This window comes from Diplotaxodon limnothrissa, linkage group LG12 (assembly GCF_057381915.1).
Source record: "Diplotaxodon limnothrissa isolate DT_005_m linkage group LG12, D_limnothrissa_male_GT1.1, whole genome shotgun sequence".
NCBI lineage: Eukaryota > Metazoa > Chordata > Actinopteri > Cichliformes > Cichlidae > Diplotaxodon > Diplotaxodon limnothrissa.
In genome coordinates, this window is record NC_140607.1 from 23,579,031 (window position 1) to 23,600,890 (window position 21,860).

Consider the following 21,860-nt stretch of genomic DNA (forward strand, 5'->3'; position numbering starts at 1 on the left):
CAGTCTGCCACTTTTCAGTGAAGCCAACTCAACAGATTGTTGCCACCTTCAAGAAACTCCAGCCTGGGTCTCAACCATTCACAATTGGTCTTTAATAAAACAAGTTTGTGCATGGTTATCTGAATGGCGCAATTTCTGTCTTAGTGGTCCAAAAAAAATGAATGACACTTTGACAGGGTTTTCCTGAAATTTGAATCTTCAAATTGAATCTCCAGAGAAGTTTAGTGGAAAGAAATGTGTGATATGATAGTCAATGTAGTGGGAGAATATGCTCATATACTCTTATACCTATTTTAGTTGTAAACCCAAATTTATGTATATGTGAGTGATTAGCAAAACATAAACACAACAGTTACCACCTTTTCATATCTGTGTGCTTTACTGAAGCTTCTTTGTAATGTTTGTGACCTGCTTTCCAACAATGCTAACTCTGCTAATATCATTATTTTTAATGAGGTGCTCACTTAAAAAGACAGTTGCACAACCGAAGCTTTGCAGCACACTAACATTTCCCATAATTACACGTAGATCCATCATCTCAGCAGAGTAATTGTTGCTTTATTGCTGCGCGAAAGAGGCCTGCGCGATCATTTAAGCAGAGACGTGTACCTGCTACTGATTCCTCCTGCATTCAATATTACAGGATGGTTAAGACCTCTCTTTAAAAAGAGTTCTGTTCCTGGCATTCAACCATGTGCCACTTTGCCAAACTGTCTCCATCAAAGGCTATTGTACCGGTCTGAAAAGGCGGAGTGCCAAATAATCGGTCAGATACTTTCAGTATTTATGCAGGCTGTCTGTGAGTCAAAGGCACACACTGTGTAATAGTTGTAATGGCTGTAATATATTAAAAATGCACATGCAGGCACATGCACATACACCACAGTGTGTTATTGACTTTCATTGATCCTAAGCGCTTTCATTCTTCGTCATTTGGCTGTAAATCCCAGTCAGTCTTTTAGTTATAATGCAGGACTGAAGAGGTCGACCTCCAGTCCCCCATTATTATACAACCTAAACCTTGCTCTCAACAGAATGAGCACACATGAACACACACACACACATACACAAATGCGTGGGTCCATAATTTACTGCAACACAAGGCCAAATCCTGGAGAAGCTTTTATAACTTGCCAATAATCATAATGTCATGTTGATGGACCAGGTCAATATCCTTGTGCATTTTCTGTCTGTCTATTTGTCTGTGGCTCTCTTTCTCTCTCCCTCTGCTCTTCTTCTAGCTTCTACTTCGGGTTTGTCACTTTCTCATTTTCACTTGGTTTAAAAAATTTAAACCACTGGCTAATAAGGTCTAGCATCATTTGGTTTCTTTAGCTCTGGTATGTATATGAGTCATCCATGGAAGTCTTGATGAATGTGTCCCTAACGTATGCTGGGGCACAGCCACACACAAACATGCATATAATTAGACTTTCTATTTCCCATTCTTCCCTCAGATTTTATCAGCAGTAGCTCCAAGGTCACTGACATGACAGCGAGGAAGGATGTATATAGTAGCTTGTAATCAACTGATAAAAGTTTGATTCTAAATCAGAGTTAATCCGGGTCCACGTTAAAGATAAGTCAGATTTTTCTTTTACTTACATGTGTCAGTCTTGAGCAGGCTGTTTGTGCTTCTGAAGTATTGAGGGTTTTCGATCACTGGGATCTTGGTCATGCCGATGATTACTGCGTCAGGGCCCATCTCCGATGACGAAGGAGTGTTGCTGCCATTGGAGACGTGGTGAAGAGGAGAGGCAGAGTCATCGTCATTGCTGATCACTGAAGATGGTCCTAAGTAGGAGAGAAATGGGGATAAGCGGTGTTTGAAAAGCATTTCAGCTATGTGATCAGTATGAGGACGCAAGAGGAGTAATTAAAGCTGTTACTGGCAGGCAGCGAGGAGATAAAATCCCACAGACCCCCAAACCTTCCTAACATTAGAACTCTAGCAAGCTCTCTTTTTCTGTTTTTCATACAGCTATTTCTTGGTGGACAAGCAACATGAGTGCCTTCAAGAAAAGATTGCCTCAAAGTGTGCACTATTATCCCCATTTGAACCATTATCAAGTCTCAGCCCTTACTTTAGGCAAAGCTGTATTTTTCCTTGTGTCTGACTATTCTGGCTGCTCAGAACAACAGTAAAGAAGCTTGTGTTTACACGACACATCATTGCAGCTCCTTTGTTTCATGCGTAGCTCTGTCCGTCATTACAGCATTATTCACAACTGTAGTTCAAGCTGACTTCAGCACAAATTAAACAGTAGCTGCACTGATATGAACACAAGGCTCCAGAAACAAAGTGAATCAGAATCAACACTTGTAACCAACAAGTGCTGACCTGTGTTAGATGGTCGCCTTACTGCATATGTAAACTTTGTACATTTCTTTTTAATGTGAAAAAAATGCATTTTTAAAATTTTATTTCATGTCTCACTGACACCCAAAACAAGCACCCGACCACAGTAAGTTGTATTCTTAAATGCAGGGGTTATTTCCAGTCCGAGTCTCCACTGATTTTGAATTTCATACAGCTTTTTTTCTGAAACAGAGCTCCTCAGGGGTTGAAAAAAGCCTGTTTACTACATCTCCTGCTAGGACACTGATGCAAGTCAGGAGTAACTTGCCACGCCCAACAGTATTTATCCAGGTAAAAAGAGGGTTGAGGTACAAATGGCAGACCACATGACTCCCCTCTGTCAGTAACAGATGTTTTAATCCTAATGTGCAACAGAGCTCTATGAGGTTACTTGACAAGAGCAAAGATACTAGGAAATATGAGGGGCAGAAGTAGCAGCTCCTGTAGTAACTTGGGTCATTTTGACTGGATGAAAACAAATTTGCAAATTTCTGCATGAAGAAAATGAGTGACTAAGCCGGTAAGTGCCCCATTAAGGGGGCCAAAATGGGAGAATACCATTAGGTACTTTATCAGCAGTAGCTGTTTTCTTTTTGTCAGTTTGAAAGCTTTTTTAGGTACGCTTCTGCAGCATTTAATGATGAAGTCAAGAAAAGAAGGCTAATATGAAGTGTATTCCTCCAGAGCAGGAAGGTAACAGAGGGAATTCATGTATGCAATAAAAAGCAGCAATCTAGGAGCTTGGTGGAAAAAAACAAAGCGACACAAAAAGTGGAAAATGCAGACGCAGAGATGGCACTATTATCTCGTTAAAATAAAAGTCTCAGGAGAATACGCTTCCTCTTTCACATTACTCAAATTTCTGAAAAGCACAAGATGCAGCATTAACATGAATTAACGGAAAACAAAGCAGAGGTGGGGTAGCGTGAGTCAGACACGGAGCCCATCCCTTTCACAGCAAAAGGGTTTGTTTTGGCAGCAGAATGGAGGCGTTATTAGTTTCTAATTAGGCCCGTGAAAATAGTCCAGGAGGTTTGTCTGTGACAGTAAACCCTCATCACATTTCTGCTAATTTTCTGTACCCATACTTAGTGCCAAAGCAAACAAACCTCTTTTTATTTTTTTTCTCACATAGACTGTAGCAGTAAATAGCAGCTGCATTTGCAAGAGCCTACAGGTACAGACTGATATTCACTCTGGGTTTCTTTTTCGCCTCACCTTTGACTCCTGCATATGCACCCTTATCTCTCACTGGAGTGTTTAATACTTACAATCAATATGTCTGCATACATCCATGCACTAGAAATGTAGTGGCCACTTTATTAAGCACAACTGTGAAATCTAATTCAATCCTACACAATAATAATTGTTTTTACAATCAACACAGAAAACTGGCTATTACAGTACAGCTCACACCTTTAACATACAGTACATTTAAATCTGATACGCTTTCAATTCCATCTGAAATACCTAAAAATGTATTGTGAAAGTCGAATTTAGGACAAAGTATGACAAGCAATTTAGTTGTAAATCAACTAAACAGGAGCATCACCTCAAGTCTTTATGCTGTGCTAATATTTGCTCTGAAGTTTATCTGACGACTCTGCGATTCTAGCAGAGTTACCAAATTTGCCCCTTTGTACCGCTATTGTTCTACTCCAGCCCAGCCAGCGGTGAAAACAGTCTCCACATTTTTGTGCTAAAACAACGGTAATTTGGTAAGAAAACATCTGATGTGTCTAAGGCAGAGTGCCATAGCCTCTTTGTAGTTCAGTTTTTTTGGCACAAATCTCATACAGTACCAAAACTGCTTTCTAAGCAATTTCTTCTTTATGGCCAGTATAGAAGAAACATGTATAGCAACCAGTAAAATACATACAAGATCATATAATTATATATCCACTCAACAGCTACTTTATTGATACACTTCTTGTTAATGCAATGATCTAATCAGACAATCACATGGAGCAACTCAACCCATTCAGGCATGCAGACATGGTCATGGTTGTTGGTACCAGATGGGCTAGGCTGAGTACTTAAGAAATAGATCTTCTGAGATGTTTCCACACAACCATCTTTCGTGTTTACGGAGAATTGTCTTAAAAAGAGAAAATATGCAGTAATTAGATCTCTGGGTGAAAATGCCCCGTTGATGCCAGAGGTCAGAGAAGAATGGCCAGACTGCTTCAAGCTGAAACAAGGCAACAGTAACTTAAATAACTGCAATAACTGCAGACTGTTACAGAGTTATGTGGAAGAGCATCTCTGAAGGCACAGTATATCTGTCCCTGAAGCAAATCTGTAAGAGCACACAGTGCCATTTCGGTCAGCCAATGATCTGAAAGAGTCTAAATATCTGCTGCAACAACGATCTACCAACCTAGCATATTTTTAAGTCTACCCGAGTTTTGTTACCGACCATGTCCACGACCACAGTGTACCCATCTTCTGCAGGCTGCTTCCAGCAGGATAACACACCGTGTCACAAAGCTCAAATCATCTAAAACTGGTTTCTTGAACATGACAGCGAGTTCCCTGTACTCAAATGGCCTCCACAGTCACCAGATCTTAATCCAATAGAGCACCTTAGGGATGTGGTGTAATGGGAGAGTCTCATCATGGAAGTGCAGCTGACAAATCTGCAGCAACTGTGTGATGCTATCATGTCAATATGGACCAAAATCTCTGAGGAATGTTTCCAGCACCTTGCTGAATCTGTGCCATGAACAATTAAAGCAGCTCTAAAGGCAAAAAGGGGTCCAGCTCAATACTACAGTCTACCTAACACAGTGGCCAGTGAGTGCACATACGTTTAGGACCAGCTTGTCTTTCTCAGTGTTTACAATGTATAATTATAAAAAAAAAAAGTGCTGCTTAAATCACTGAAACAATGACTTCCTGTTATGTCAGCAGCAATCCCACTGAGAGCACTTTACTGCAGTTCATTCCAGCTTCAAGAGCGTTCTGCTTTTTGTTTTGGGTAGTTGATTCTTCTGGGATAGTGCCAAAAGTTTTTGCAAATCTTAAATACTGTGGAGCCAATCATGAGCTGAAAAAACTTAAAGTTGCAAAATTTGCCCCAGTGGTGACATTTTTCACATTTTAAATGGCTGCATGGAAACAACCCCCACACCCTTTTTCATTCCTTTAATGTCTTCTTCTTCTTTTTTTTATTAACCACGCTCAGTTAATTGCAGACACTATCATCTTAGCATATAACAAAGGTGGTTAAGAGGCAATGATGCAAATGATTCCAATCACTCAGGTACACGAAGCGGATAGTAAATTAGTGCTTTTTAGTGCATTGTCCTGAAAATGCAGAAATAAAGGCTGGTGAGAGATCAGAGTCATGCTTCTAGCTGTGCAATATCATCTTATGCATGCCTTTTCGCTGAATAACAGGTGAGAACAATACGGACTGTGTATGCGTAAGACTGTCTTAAGCAGGATAATTGGACGCTTCCATGCAGTCTCGGTCTTTCATCAGCTCGTCAACCTTGTGTCAGTAGAAGGAAAATAACCCTACAGACAAGTCAGAGCATGGGTTTCATCATAGACGTGGTAGGATTACAGGTACATGCGCACATGCACACGTACACACACAGGTAATTCTTCTCTAGGCCTCTTTGAGACATGAGCACAAGCCTGAAAACATCGTATTAAGAGTTGAGATTGATTTCCCACGAGCACAAAACACAGTAGATGTTTTCCCCTCTCATGTGGTCGGCTCTGCTGCATTACAATACTGGTTGACATCGCTCATTTCCTCTGTCCCTGGACGCGTATCAGGCTCTAGTGCTGTTGACAGGGCTAGATTGAGAGGAAGAAGCTGAGAGAGTTTGTTTGTGTGTGTGTATGTGTGAGTCTTAACCAGCGTATGTGTGTGTTGGTGACTCGTGAAGAATGAAAAGGCCTTGAGAGAGAAAAAGAATGAGAGCAAGAGCACAATAGTTTGTTTTTCTGTGTGTGGAGAGTTTATATGTGCTGTAAATGTGTGTGTCTTGGCTGCGATGTCTGACAGCATCTTTTTTTGTCAAGATCCAGACTTGTAAGCTAATGTGTCACTTTCAGTAAGCAGACCTCAAAGAGTGATTGGGGACAGTGAAAATGGTGAAAATGGATGCTGTGCATTATTTGGAGTGTATTAAGAAGTATTACTGAACACTGTGTGCTCGGATTAAATGGTTTTTCTTTTGCACAAATCAGTGCTGCCGTGCAAAATATCTTCAAAGGTCAACTAATTATGCTTTTAATTTAATTGTATTGTTATCAGCAGAAGGGTACACTGAATTCTTTTTAAATATTTTTTATTTTGAAAATTTATTTAAAGGGTTTCTAATCTAAGTTGTGCAAAACAGGTATGATGTTAACCAATTAAGATTAATTTTAATTTAATTTAATTCTGCATTACTGAAAACTAACCAGAACACTCAAAGGGCAATAAAACTATCAGAAAACAGAGTCAAAACTCTCAAAACAGTAACTCTGAATCTACTTTTAAAAGGAATCGTGTACTGTACACTTAACTATCATTCAGCGTGAAACACAATGCAGCATTTGACCTTGATTGTCAAGTTACCTATCTAACTAGACAGTGAATAGTATATTAAATACCACACTGAGTTTAAATGCGCAGATCCAGACAACACCATTACCCTTCTAACAATGATACCTTATAGTTTTTCTTTATTCAGGTAAAAGTCACTTTGAGATTAAATTCCTTTTCCAAGAGCGACCTGGCCAAGAGGGTAGCAGATGTTACAACGAATACAAGACATAACAATATAACAAGTAAGGAAACAAATACAGTACTCTGTACAGACGACTTAACACAAACATGCTATTTTAAGCTTTTCCCCCACTCCTTTAGAGTGGACTTAAATTTCACCATTCCCATTTCTGACAGTTATTCCAGGATATACTCTACAGCAACTAACAAGCTAGTTTGCTAGTTAGCTAACAAATATTGGCTAACTAGCAAACTAGCACTCTGCTTAATGACTGAAGACTGGGTTGTTGGTCTCCTACCTTAAAGGCTACCGTGACAAGATTCGCTATATGGACAAAAGTACCAGACCACCCACTTTGTATAACTACAGGAGCTGCTTAGCCACAGAAACCCATTCCATGAAGCTCCAATTTATATGTTAGCTTAATGCCAGAGGAACTTTGAAACTCCATAACTGCACAAACTTGAGGGAACTTAATAGTCTTTTTTTTTTAAGAGACTGTAATTCAGCACCTTTTTGAAATGTCTCAATATGTGACTGATTTACTGATTTGGAAAAAATTTCTGGCAACCTGAAAATTACAAAAAATGATAGCTTCAGTAACATGTATCTATCTTCAAAAACACTGCATTAACAACTTTCAGCTGTTCATTTTATTTTCCAAGTGATCACCACAGCGGATGGATCTGCATATTTGGTTTGGCACACGTTTTTACACCAGATGCCCATCCTGACTCAAAGAGGTTGGGAAAGTGTTTTCTTCTGGCAGTAAACCATGGCAGGGTAGCGTAGCACCTCGGGTGACCCCAAGCCTGGATGAATGGGAGGCTTGCAATAGTAAGGGAATCTGGTGTAAAAATCTGTGCTAAATCAAATATGCAGATCCATCTGCTTTTAAAAATACATGCCACAGAAGCAAGAATTTTATTATTTAGCCCTTTAAAGCCTAAACCGGGAACCGTGAAATAATTGCAAGAAAATTGTAATCTCTTGAAGATTAATGAAATATTCATTTCATTTATATAAATTATAAGTTTTGCTACATCTGGCATTTTTCTCCATATTTATTGCTTATAAATACATTGTGCAAATTATTTAGGTGTTTCAGACCAAAGAAATCAAACTCAATGTATCCAATACATTATACTGGGCATTAAGGGGTTAACCCCACGGGAATATGTAACTAAGTGAAAAAGACCATTGCCAGGAATTCTGTTAACAAAAGCAACAAAAGCAGATGCAATTTGAGATGTTTTGGATCACATCATTTTGATATTTTGAATTTTCTCAACTTTGAATTTATTAATTAATTTATTTTAAGTAGCTGAGTTGCTGTGGTTACCAAACCTAGAAGAGGATGGATAGATGTATGGATGGAATTACAATCAAAACGTATTTAATAACACCTGAATTCAAAGATTGCGTCTACAGAGGGAACCAGTTTTTGAGGTTGAGAAACATAGAGTATTGCACATGTAAGTGGAAATCCAAGTATCTAATTTACCATCACAATATAATGCCCACAGTAACTATAATCCAGCGATCCCGTGAAATTACAAGACAATAATCTAAAATGTATCAGAGTATCTGTGTCAGTGGAGCAGAAAAAAATCCCTCTAATGACACAAAAGCAGGAATTATTTATTTACTGCATACTGTCCATCTTGTTTTGCGTATTATCATGAATATTCGTTTTTAATGCTATGTCCATTTAGTTAATTAGCTCTCCAATTAGCTTTCCCCCTTCTGGCCGCCAATTTCCTCTTGCAAAATTCTTCTTCTTCACTGCAAGTTAATTACATTTCTCCGATAAGTGCATTGATAATTTTATCACCCAGGGGAGATATAACATTTGTGTGTTATAGAGATTTTAGACCCTAATTTTAGGGACATTGTTCTGGTAAATGTAGTGCACTGCATGTAGCCGCACCTCTTCAGTGCTAATGTACTTAAGCATTCAAAGGAAGAGCAAGTACCAAAGCGTACAATATGAGTGAACTCTTCAGAACAAGGTAACATTAATAGATCTGTTTTCATTAAAAACTCCAAGGACACAGCTGCAAAATGAAATCTTTGATTTCCATTTGAAGCTCGAGACATATAGTAGATTGTCGCTATTCATTACAGAAGAAAATTCTATTTATTTCATTAAATGAAGGCAGGTGCTACTATTTTCTTCTTTTTCCTCTCAAACCGAGTCTGCAATTGTAGCAGCATTATTAAATGTAGAGCAGCCATTTCATCACAGCAGTGAGTCCAAACCACAGGCTGTCAAAAACTGAATAAATAAAGAGCTTTCAATTATGTCCCTTCTGAAAAATTCTCATATTCAAGAAATGAAACTGTTAGTTTGGGGCTTTTTGAATTGTATAATTACCTTTAGTGTTTACTGCTCTGACGTTATCTCAGCATAACAAAAAGGACAATAACAGGACGCACACACACAGGTGCAGGTTTCCGTCTGTCAGTGTGTGTATGTGTTTGTGTTGGGGAGGGGCTGTAGATCATTAACAGAGAGAAAGGTCCCAGGGTCAGATCGTTATAAAAACCGTTAAGCTGAGGGCCAGCAGTAGCCTGTGTGTGAGACAAGGAGAGAGGGAGCGTCCACTGGGAGTGACTGGGTAAAAAGGGGAATAAAAAGATGTAGAGATGTGAGGCGGAGGAAGAGAGAGGGAGAGATGGACATCAGAGGTGAAGGTATAAGTGGGGTCAGGTCAAGACCCAACAGTGTTAATGGACATGGAACTGGTGTTTAAACCGATGGAGACCCGATCTACTTGTAGTGTGTTGGGGGAAAACCTGGGTTAACAGTCAATAAATTACAATACCTTGCTTTCAAAGCTGAGGTCACAACTGAGAGGTGGATGGCAGGGTGCATTAAAGCTGCGGGTCGCTGTATGTCACTGTTTTCCAGTCTTCGCAGCAACACAGTAAAGTCTGTGTCTTGTTAGTGTTTAGGTTATTGAGAAGCCAGTGAAATGAGTGTGGTTAAGTTCAAGATAACTGACAAAAGTCTTGGTTTATAGCAACTCGAGTCTCATTGTAGGGAGTCGTATTGGCTGTGACTCGAAGTGTTACAATTGTTCAACTAACTGCAAGACTCGCCTGGATCTGGGTATGCAGCAACAACAACAGAAAGAAAAAAGAAAGAATCACGCGATCAGACAAGCAGCAATCAAGTCGCCAGTTTTCTTACGTTATCTCACCCATGAAAAACTAACAGCAGAACAAAACTAGCGCTAGTGCTGTACTGTGGGTATATGTTGAAGAACTCCAAATTCAATCTGTGAACGGTCATATGTGTTAAGCTTCCCAACAATTCTAGACGATATATTTCAGTATCTGCCTTTGCCTTCTTTTGGAAATGATTTTAGGCATAACAGAATATTTTTTGTTTGGTGATCAGAGCTGTCGCCTCGCAGCAAAAAGGTCCTGACTTCAAATTTACTGTCCAAAGAGAAACTGGCCACCAGTGTGATGTCAGTTTGAATTTCTGTCTGTGTCACAGCTCAGTTATGGACTGGCGACCTGTTCAGGGCGTGCTCTGGTTCTCACCCTGTGACAGCTGGGATCAACTCCCTTCACCCTGAATTGGATAAGTAGTTAGGCAAATGAATGGATGGGAATTGGTTATCATTATCAAGTCTCTTGCATTCTAAGCATAAAGCCGATATTAGCTATTTCTTATGTAGGTGATGCTGTGTGGGGCTCTTTAAGTCATCAATGGCAACACTGATTGTGCTTCAGCTCATGGGCCGAACTGTAGGACTGTCTGTGTAGGACGATCAATTTTTGCACTCAAAATTCCTGTTTTGTTTTGTTTTTAAAAAAATGTTTTCAGTTTGTGCTGCAACCAAATAGTTTGGAAAGGCAAGAAATCCCACTGCTTGTAAGGCAGAGTGAGTGGAGACTTGTAGCTCCGTTCATCATAGATATATCTCATAAGTGGCCTCTAGGTCAACTACAACCAATTTTGGAACAATTACAAAGTCAACAAACTCTCTCTATGTGGATTCTGGACTTTAGCAATAAACTGACCTTTAAAATTCACAAGGAACGTTACTGCTTTCTTTTCTTGGTTTCAGCATCTTGGTTTTTTTGTTGGTTTGTTTTGTGCTCCTTTTCATACATTCGCAAGTCTTTAGAGGGACGAGTGAACTTTTACAGCTTCCACTCACACAACACTCCCTCAAATTGATCCACTCAAAGTGAATTTGTGCCCAAGTGCGTCTTTGCATTAGCCTTGACTGACTTGGTGTACAGTCTTAAACACGCCTTTCACACGTGATTAACTCAATGAGTGCAATGTTACTGTTACCAACGGTGAGAGATGCCAAACTGGTGCGCATTGCTATTTGATGCTGAAAACAATAAGGTTTTAAAAAGCCTCCAAGTGTGATTCAGAGGTGTTGTTCATCTAATTCCTGATCAAACTTGCTACAAATGGCCCTGCATCTGTTTAAACAGCTGTTTCTGTCAAGGGACGTTAGGCATTTTTGTCGTCCAATCAGAATACAGCTCATGAATAATGACAGTGTTAAATTAATGATCTCAAGTCCTGACAGCCTGCTTCATTAGAGCTTTATGTTGAGTGCTGGAAATCAGATGCTCGGTGAAACTGAGCAGATGTGCTCTGTCGTCACACCTCAGCTACAAGAACTTCAGGTGAAAGTAAAAAAAACCAAAACAAATCTCTCCACTTTAGGTATGAGGGGGATATTAGAAACTGAAGTGCTGCACAGAATATAAAAGGCAGGGGGCTGGATTTTTCCACTCCCATCTTATTGCTACAGTTTTCTAATTTCTGGAGGAGAAATGCAGCTGATACTCATTCCTTCTTTGCAGGCAGGATTTAGTGCAGCGGGAAAATGGTGCCATAAATTAAATCAACTGTAATTCAGCCAAAATGCAGCCCTGAAGCATTCAGCAGAAATTCAGTTACTGCAGTTACTGCAAGAGAAATGGTGATGGTAGTGCTGCAGATGCTTCACACCAGCGATTGTGAGGCAGATGTAACGTTACACAGCCGTGTGGACAGCACACGTTCTTTAGTTCTTCACATTGCTGCAGCGACACCAGCCTCGCCGTGGGAGCCTGAGAATTTGGGAACTTGAGTGGAGAAGGAGTCTTATGACAAGTCTAGACTGTAGTTGAGTTAAAACGATGACAGTGAGTCACTGTATTGATCTCTCCTGGGCTCTCTGGGTACACCTCAGACAAACTGAAGCCATTTACTGCTGCATGCTGCCCAGGGCGATAGATGTAGAGAGACTGTTATAGGATTTAAGGACATCAGGGCCTGTCAGTCTGTCTGTTAAAACAGCCTGGTTGTTGTATGCCTTGAGAGGAACAGCGGGAAGAGTTGTTTGCGGATAACAGTGGATCTCATGATTTGAAATGACTGGCAGCAGTCAGTGAGGTCAGTGTGTAACTCTGGCTGAAGGATAGGGTTCAGAGGTGATGATGGACGTTTCAGATACGAGGTGAAAGTTGGCAGCAAGTTCAGCTTGGGTTGGGTCTCTACAAGTAGAGCCATTTGACGTATTTACTCTTTTTAATCTTTTGATCATGCACCAAAAGCAAAAGCAGCTCTGCTTTTTTTTTAATATTCTCCAGTTTAATAGCACAAACTGTTGACTACATTATTACAATTTGCATGTTGATCAAACATATCTAATCAACTAGACAAAAAGTCCACAAAATATCACATGCAACCCCCCTTTCTCTCTCTCTCTCCCTCTCATCACTCTCTCTCGAATGTTTTACACAACCAGTCAGTGCATCAGTCATTCAGGCTTCAGAGTGACTGATAGGACTGTTGATACCAAAGGCCTCTGTGACCCCTTAAACCTTTCACAATACGTGCAAACACACCAACACACACACACACACACATACAGATGATTGGTAACATGAACCCCATGGTCTCTAAACTGTGCTGTCACCCTGCTGAACACAGGAAGTAATCTATCGATCCAAGAGGAAGAGGGATGAAGCGATGAGGCAGAGAGAGACAGACAGAGGACATAAGGGAGGAAGTTTAATGGGTAAGGAAAGAGGAGCTGCAGATTCACAGAGTGGTTAGTGGAAAGATGGAAAAAAAGGATGGCAGAAAATGTGTTTTTTCTCTGCTGTCTTTTTTTTCCTGAGCAGCGACGTTCGCCGTAAAAACAAGGTTATTTCACATAGAGTTTTCCTCTTAAAGTAGGGGAGATATTATCTGGAAAAGATATCACTTATTCTTGTGCAGGTTTAGGGTTCAGCAACTGTTCACTTACAAGGGACATTTGAGGGATCGGTCTCATCAAAATACACCTCCAAGCACTGATAATAAGTGAGGACTGTCTTTTTTAATGGCTATGCCTAAATCTGATTATCGCTCATTTAATCTAAGCTGATGTCTTTACACTTAAATACAATTATTCATATCCCCTCCTTGTCTTGTGAAGCAAAACCTTCATCCTAACCTAATTTCTCTGCCAAAGAACTCAAAAGTATTAATAATCAGGCATTCAAGCATACACCTCAGATTTCAACCCCCTGCACAAATCTCCAGACTTTGAGATGATCATTCAAGAATCAGCACATGATTACTGGCATGTCAGATTTGACTTTGTGTTTGGGATTGTTTTAGATTTTCATCAAGGATTTTGATGCCGTCCTCACATTTTATGATCCTATCGAATTTGAACAAGCTGCCAGTACCAAATGAAGCGAAAAACACCCCCGCTGCATGATGCTCCCACCACCACATTTCACAGTGGGTACAGCCTCTCTTTTTCTCCTCCGTATAACATTTTCCTTCATCAGACTACAAAACGGATAACCAGAACGCTTCTAACATTTCCAAATGCTGCTTTGCAAATACCAAACATGACTTCAGGTGCATCGGCTTGAACACCAGAGTCTTCCTGGCCACCAATATTAAGAATTTGTTCATGAAATCTGTATCCCAGAGTTCTTGAAGATGACCTCAGAGGTGGTTATTGGATTACTGCTGACTTCTTGGACAACCTTCCCGATCAAGGCTTGGGACACTTTGGGCTTCTGACCTTGACCTTTCAAACTGATCACAGTTTGAGAGTTCTTTAACTTCTTTAAGATGGACTCGACGGTGACCTTGTGAACTTTCAGGGCAACGGCTATAAGAGGATGAGATGGCTTAATGGCCTTTGGCCTCCTTGGGGACAGTAACAATGCCTGAAATCATCACTGAGCTCCTTCACCTTCATCATGATTAATGTCTGACTGATATGAAGGTGGCTTGTCCTGCCTCTACAGTCCCACATATAAATAAAAAAATTAGAAAAGAAGTTTCTGGGAAACTGTGTATTTCCCAAAATAAAAAGAAAGTTAAATGGTCTAAAAAATGTGCCAGTACTTATTATTCTGGTATTACTTATTCATTTGTAACATATTTGAGAACTACGGAAGAAAGTTTTAGCTAAGGTTGAAGCTTTGCTTCACAAAACATAACAAACAGGGAGGGGGTATGAATAATTGTGGACTTGACTGTATGAAAAGAAAATCTGTCACTCTGCCACATTTACTGCTGCTTTTGTGTATTTATTTTTGACATTTCTGTCTTTTTTTTTTTATCTAATTGATTTTTTCATTTCGGTTAAAATCATTGGCAGTCATGTAGGTCTTTGCCAAATAAACAGACTGATTATTTACAGTGGCCCTGAAATGCAACAGTATATCAGTGCATCTCAATAATATTATTTTAATGATCATTATCATGAAGTTCTCACGCACTTTAAAGGTTTTCGTGATGGCGATAACAACAGAAGGACCAACAGCATTCAAACCACTGAGGTTAAACAAACTACAGTATTTTTTTAACCCTCTCCAGGCAGACGTTGCAGATTTGCAACAGTTAAGACCTAACAACCTGATTACCCCACATACATATTTTATGAGTTTTCTTTTACTCAGAAGTACCACTGCAGGACTTGGTTGTGCATTAGCAACACAAAACTTAAATTGGGCCTGAAAGGGTTAAAAAAAAAAGGTATAGAAAAAAAATTGCGCATATTATGAGATAGAGAGAGTACAGCAAATAAACTAAAGAGAAACAGGGCGATGGATACATTAGCTAAAATTCCCTCTATGCTGCAGTCAGATAAACATCCATATGAATCTGCCTGAGCCAAAATCCTCCTCCTCTTCGGCCTAATGCAGAGGCATATCACATTCCCTCTTCTAGTGGTAAAATGTCTATTTTACCACTGGTAAAAATAGACATTTCCTCTTCTCTCTCTTTCTTTGTGCATCTGTGTCACGTTGTGTATCTCCTTTCTCATCTCCATGTATGTGTCTTCCACCTCGCTTTCTTTCGTCATCCTCTTCTTTGTTTCCCACATCCTCCTCTCTTCCTCTCCATTTTTTCCCTTCCTTCTAGCCCCCTTAGTCTGATCTTTTCTATTTATAATATTCAACCCACATTCACCTTCCCATATGACACATTAGAAGGCCAGTTCCTCCTACTGAAAACAGTCTGCGTTGGTCAAAGATGTGAAAATTAAGAAGCGAGGAGGTAAGTGATAGCGAAAGAAATTAAAAGTGATAAAGCGTCGTGTTTTCGGTTCAGGAGCAGAAAATCTATTACCAAGCATCTGTTACATAAGCAAAAAATTATTGTGAGGAACCCAAATGAACATAATTAAAAAAAAATAACAGAACATATTAAACCTTCAAATCCATTACAAGAGCAAATGCTTTATTCACATGTGCGTTTATGAAATTTTAAATGAATAATTTATAACAAATGAAGGAATCTCTGTATGTGTGTGTGTATCTACACCTACAATGCAACCCATTCACCTTAAAGTCTTCAAACCTGGCTTGTAGATCACTGCGTACGTGGAGTGCTGGGTATGAAGTCCTTGGAGTGAAGGGAGGTCTTATTATCATCACCCATGAGGTCACAGCGGATGTGACACAACTCTGGGACCCTATAATATAAATCTACCGATTGTGGCATTTACCTTTGGTCATGCTAACGTGCCTATGACAACAGGAACTTCACTAATTATAATAAATCAATCTTTAAGCACATTGTGATTCAGTGGCTTTATCTATTGACCTCACGGCGTTGGATGTTGCTCAAGTACAGCCCAAGTATTTCAATAAGTGTCTGACTATTAAGACAATTACAGTTTCTGTACAAAATGCTGAATTTTACCTGCTTATTCAAACACTTATAAGAATATTAGAAAAATGTAACGTATCGTTAAACTACATTGCTCTATTTGACCCACTAAAACAGTAAAATAATTCATTTTAAAATATTAATTTTAATCATTCAGTAATAATGCTCAATAAGATAACATTTACAGTGGTGTAAGAAGGGTTCAATCCACAAAAGTAAAAGTCCGTTACAATCACAAATACAGTTAATAACAGCAAAATTTAAATTAAAATATCACAGCTTTTTAAAACAAAGCCACATTTCCTGTTACATTTCCATATATTTACATTGTTGTATTGCATTTAAAACCCTTTTAATATAAAAATAATTGCATTTCTCTCATTAAACCCATCAGACTCCACTGACAGCAAAATACTTATTTAACCTTGGCGGACACGAGGCCACCGTGTGCTGTTACACATCATCCTTATTAAGAATTAATATTTTAAAAAGTCACTGACAAAAACAAACTAGCCAATCGAACGAACAACAGATTTTGTGTGCTCTGCGAGGTGAAGTCATTTAAACAGCACAGTGTACCTGAGTATTGCTGCTGGCAGTACTGACCATAGTTTATCCATTTTCTCATGGATACATGGTGTCACAAACCTCAGACCATCTCAAACTTGATTCTTGACCCATGACGTTCTCTATCATATCGAGACTATCTCTCTACTCCATTGCGGCTCGCACTCAGAGAACCAAGGTTACAATGTAACCGCACGTTACGTTTGCTGTACTTAGATTGCCTCCCAGTCACCAGATCTCAATCTAATAGAGCACCGTTGGGATGTGGTAGAACCGAAGACTCATGAAAGTGCTGTTGAAATATCTGCTGTAAATATGTGCTGTTATCATGACTATATTGACCAAAATCTCTGAGCAATGTTTCAAACATTTTATTGAATCTGCGGCATAAAAAATGAAAGTTCTAAAGGAAAAACGGGGGTCTAACCCAATACAAGCAAGGTGTAACTAATGAAGTGACCAGTGAGTGGTTATAACACTCCTGCTCAGGCGTTTAGCTTTGATGATAAACAAGACCAGAGCATGATTAATAGCCTATGAATCATGTTGATTTTAAATACCTTAGCTGCTGCATTAATAAATGTGCCCTTCTTGAAATGAAGCATGCATGAGATGCAATACCGCAGGCAAGCATTCACAAAGGTTTTCAGATGATTTTATTTTTCACACATATTGTAAAGTGTCTTTTCTTTCAGTGGGACTTTCCTTCAGTTTGGTATTGTTACTTGTACTTGAGTAAAGGATCTGAATACTTCCTTCACCACTGCCCTAAACCCATCAAAGCTTAGTGTTCATGCATAACCCATCATAATGAATTAAAACTCTTAAATTCCGTAAGTACAAAAAGAAAAAAAAGGGTTTGCGCTATAATTAAGAAAGGACCGGTGGGAGCTCGTCACTGACAGTGACACTCTTAAAAATCCGTACAGTCCGACAGTAAGAACGGGAAAAGCCTTGATGACTTGAAACATTATTGCTGCCAACAGTCAAAGAGAAGTGAGGAAAACATGACCAACAGAAAGAGGAAGCGCCGTTGATTTCACAGAATGGTCTCAGATATTTTCCCTTCTATTTACTGTGTTTGACTTGGCTTCTTTTACTGACTTGGCTTCTTTTACGGATAAATAAAGGAAAAGTCTGTACAAAACATTCCCTGACGTCCAAGCACACACTTAAAAGCTGTTTCACTTTGAAATGAAAAAGAAACAATTACACACGTGGGACACCAATAAATGAGTTTGTTTATTGAAAAGTAAAACCCAAGCTATCTTCTGGGGGAAATATCGTTTTCAAATGACACTTTTAAACAGCTTTACAGAAACTTTCTCAAACACAGCTCTAATACTACAAAACGTGTAGTTTATGGAAGAAGCTTATGGCTAAAAAGTCTTTGCAACTCCACATTTTTTTCCCTTGTCAGATTCGCCTTGATGCTGATAAAAGAAATGAAGAAGTGGCATCCTAATAGCTCAGAGGTATGGAGGTCATCACTGTGCACTGCCTGCCTTTAATGTATTTATTTTTCTCCTTCTTTTTAAATTGAACTATACAGCCGCTAGTGGGCATAACATTGCAGATGGAAATGCATGAAAAATGAGGTATCGTAATGTATGACTGTCTGCCACAAACGCTTGAGAACAATTGAGTTACAAAACAACAGTTTTATGTATCACAGAATCCACCAAGGAAATAAAAAGGACAAATAAAATAACAATAAAATCTGAAACAACATTCATTTCCAGTTCAAAAGCCTATTCTACTGTCATATTTCCCAGTGTTAGCGTGTTTTTTTTCTTCCCATTGTTAGCTAAAATATCTTTCCAAGAACCACACACTTTTTACAAATTTCAAACGAAAGAAAAAAATATATGTGCAACGTGCAAAAAATAAAATAAATTCAACCCTACGGTGATCCTAATAAGTCAATTGAAGTTTAAGGATTTATGACAACATTTCCGTAACAAAGTTAAGTTTCCTGACAAACTCGAAGCAAAACTTAAAACAAGGGGAAATGCCACAGCAAGATAAGACTATAAGAGCAATTTTATTTTATGTGTTTTACACATAAATTAAAATATTAAGCAGCAGCTCAGCACAAATCCTGCTAACAGGGAAAAGAGCTGACCGAGCTCAGTCGAAATGGCAGCAAAATCCCAATTGTTCTTTTTCACAATAATGAAATATAAAGATTAAACTCATAAAATAGTATTTTGAGATAAAAGTCAAAAGATTATTTATATAAAGTCCAAATGTGGAGATTAAAGTTGTTGTTTCAAGTCAAATAACTCCTTTGGTCATGTGACCCCTACAAAATCCCTTGTGTAGATGAGCTACCGAAACAACTTGATCAGCTACCTTATAATGTCTTGTGATACATCATACCCCCTCTTTACTGCACGAGGGTGTAAGACTGATACTCTTGTATCCGTCCTTTGCCAGTTATTTCATTTTGCACAATGAAATTTTGTGCAAAATGAAATAAAATTTCATTTTGAAAATATATGTGAAATGAAATAAAATTTCATTTTGTGTTTTTTTTTTTTTTATCTCCACACCAAAACTGAGTCTGAAGTATGATTTCAGAAACTCTTTAAAACGAGGCATTTTGTAGAGGGTGTGGCAGCCATTGCAGCGCTTTAACTCGAAATGACGACTCTATTCTCAGAATCAACGCTAATATTTTTCTCTCAATATGGCCCTCGCACTCTGTCGTCTTCCTGCCTTGTTTTCTTTTAATCAACAGGAAAATCTTGATTTTTAGTAGTAAAGTTCAAATGCTGCTCACGACCCGTTTGGTAGTTGCTTTTATTCACGTAGCTGCTCTACTGATATGGGTGTCTAATGATTAAAAACTCGAATTTTTATAAAACCTCAGCCTTGATAAAACCTGTACTAAAGAGCAATGAATACATGACTATGTTACTGTAATGCTGTTACTGTAAATTATCAGGCGGTTATATACATATATATGCACTGCACTGTTATATACCTGGTTAAAGAGCAAGTTTCACATTTATAGCAACAGATACACATCTAAAAAAGGTACATTCATATCGCTGATGAAGCTGCAATTTTTTGATTATTTGATGTCGCACTTCCTTTCCTTTTCCCTTTCTTTCTCACAAAGACATACACATCCCACTCTCCCACCTTCTGTCGCACCGATTTTTATTGATTACTGTCGCGCTTTGTGAAATGACTGCATTTACCATTTACTTTGATTCAGCGTGTTGCCTTTTAAAACATTCATCCCTCTGAAATTTCACTTATTTGTGACACCTAATTAGCGCATTGACAATTTGATTATGCTCCTATTTCACTACAGCCCAAAGGGAATGGTAATGTTGGGCTTTCTTCTAATAATTAATCCAGTTTTGTGTGTAAATACACGAGTGAACAAACAATCTAATATTCCCTTTGGCTGACAAATTCTAATCCTCATATTTAATTCAGCCTCACACGGTAAAGGATTCAGAAATCTTTAGGAGTCTGTGGCGTGTAACACTAGTTTAACTTCCCTTTCAGTTTGGTCATTGGACCCCACTTGAAATGCAGACTTTTGTCTTTTTTTTTACATCAGGGAAAGTGCACCCCCCCCCCCCCCCCCCCCTTTCTTCCCCTTATTAATGGATGTAGTGGCTACTCAAGTGCACCCTCTTAAGATGATGCAATTTAAAAACATGATCCAATTGAAAACATATGATTTTGTTTTTTGTTTTTGCTTTAGATTAAATTTGCTGACTAGTTTAGCTGTCTGGGGTTTAGGATAAACAGAGCTGCACTCTATTAAACTTCAAAAATGGTCTTCCACACCAGAATAAGTGTCTGTGTTTTAACCCTTAATCAAATATTCCCCAAACGTCTGCCCTGACCTCAATCTCAGCCAACACTGCCGCTGTCTTCCCCTCTGTCTCGCTACGGTGTGTGTGTCCATGTGTGTGTGCTACAGAGAGACATCCCACATGCTGGCCTGACATGTGCACACATGATGAACTACGCTGTGATGCACATATGCATTTGACATGTGCGTGATGATTCATTTATGAGTACATCTTTCCCCATAGTCTATCTGAGATGTATGCAACCAGCACGTTTGTACAGGGAAAACTAAGATATGTTAAATATTTGCATTAAAGTCCAACGCAGCCCAAACTGGAAAGGTTTTTCTATGCACATAGATGTTCTTGGGTCTTTGATTTAGTGGTGCAACACCTGATTGTGTATTATATTACTGAACATGCATGCACGAGTGTGTCTGTCTTGCAGAGAGGAAAAGGTATATTTAACCCAGACTTTAATTTATGATCTTGTATGTGTCAGTGCTGACAAGGTGCAAGTTCTCTAATGAGCCAGAGATGAGACATATAACATCTCTCAGTGTGAAAAAACCCTAAATACACACTGAAAACATGAAGAAAAAAATTGCACCAATCAACATGTTTTGATTTATACAGCTACCAATTTACTTAACGGGGCTTGGCAGGGGCGGCGAGAGGACAGGAAATGTATTTTGTGGCGGATGTGCTGGATGTTTTGACAGGTGTGCCAAATACCTGCAAAACTAATTTGATGGTTACACGGCACAGTCGGGTTACGCATGTACTCCGACACTCCTGATGTTAACTGTAATAAAGACTTTCAGTAGCCTGCCCGACTCATCGCGTAGTTATCCTTCTTAGCATTTGTTGCGTGTAAGAGCGAGGCAATTGGAAGAGAAGCCATTTTCTCTCTGATCACTTTTATTACTTGTTCTAACTGTGACTTGCGGCAGTGCAGTCTCCACTAACAGGGAGCTGCTGCCAAATTCAAATAAAATCACTTTTTGCCTTCAAAGCCAAATTTTTCTCCCCAGCCTCGACACTTTTTCAAACTGTTCTTCTCTGTTCTTTCATTTCAGGAGCATCTCTGAGTGCGGGCAGTGTGCTGGCTGAATATCTGAGGGGTTGAATTCTGTGTTAAAATACAATTTCGAAGCATGGAAAATAGTCTGAATTAGACAGAGCCCTGAACACAGGGTTGTTTACAAAGTACAGCTTGTGTGAGCGCAGGA

General features: G+C 39.1%; 1 protein-coding gene across 2 annotated transcripts in view; it reads right to left on the reverse strand.

Moving 5' to 3' along the window:
* The window catches only part of ntrk2a (neurotrophic tyrosine kinase, receptor, type 2a), a 105,421-nt gene that overhangs the window by 27,981 nt on the left and 55,580 nt on the right, over nt 1–21,860 (reverse strand). For both annotated transcript variants that reach the window (XM_085368360.1, XM_085368361.1), the window contains one exon: nt 1,606–1,794. In XM_085368360.1, the coding sequence (XP_085224486.1) occupies nt 1,606–1,794 (189 nt within the window). The remainder of the gene's footprint in view (nt 1–1,605; nt 1,795–21,860) is intronic.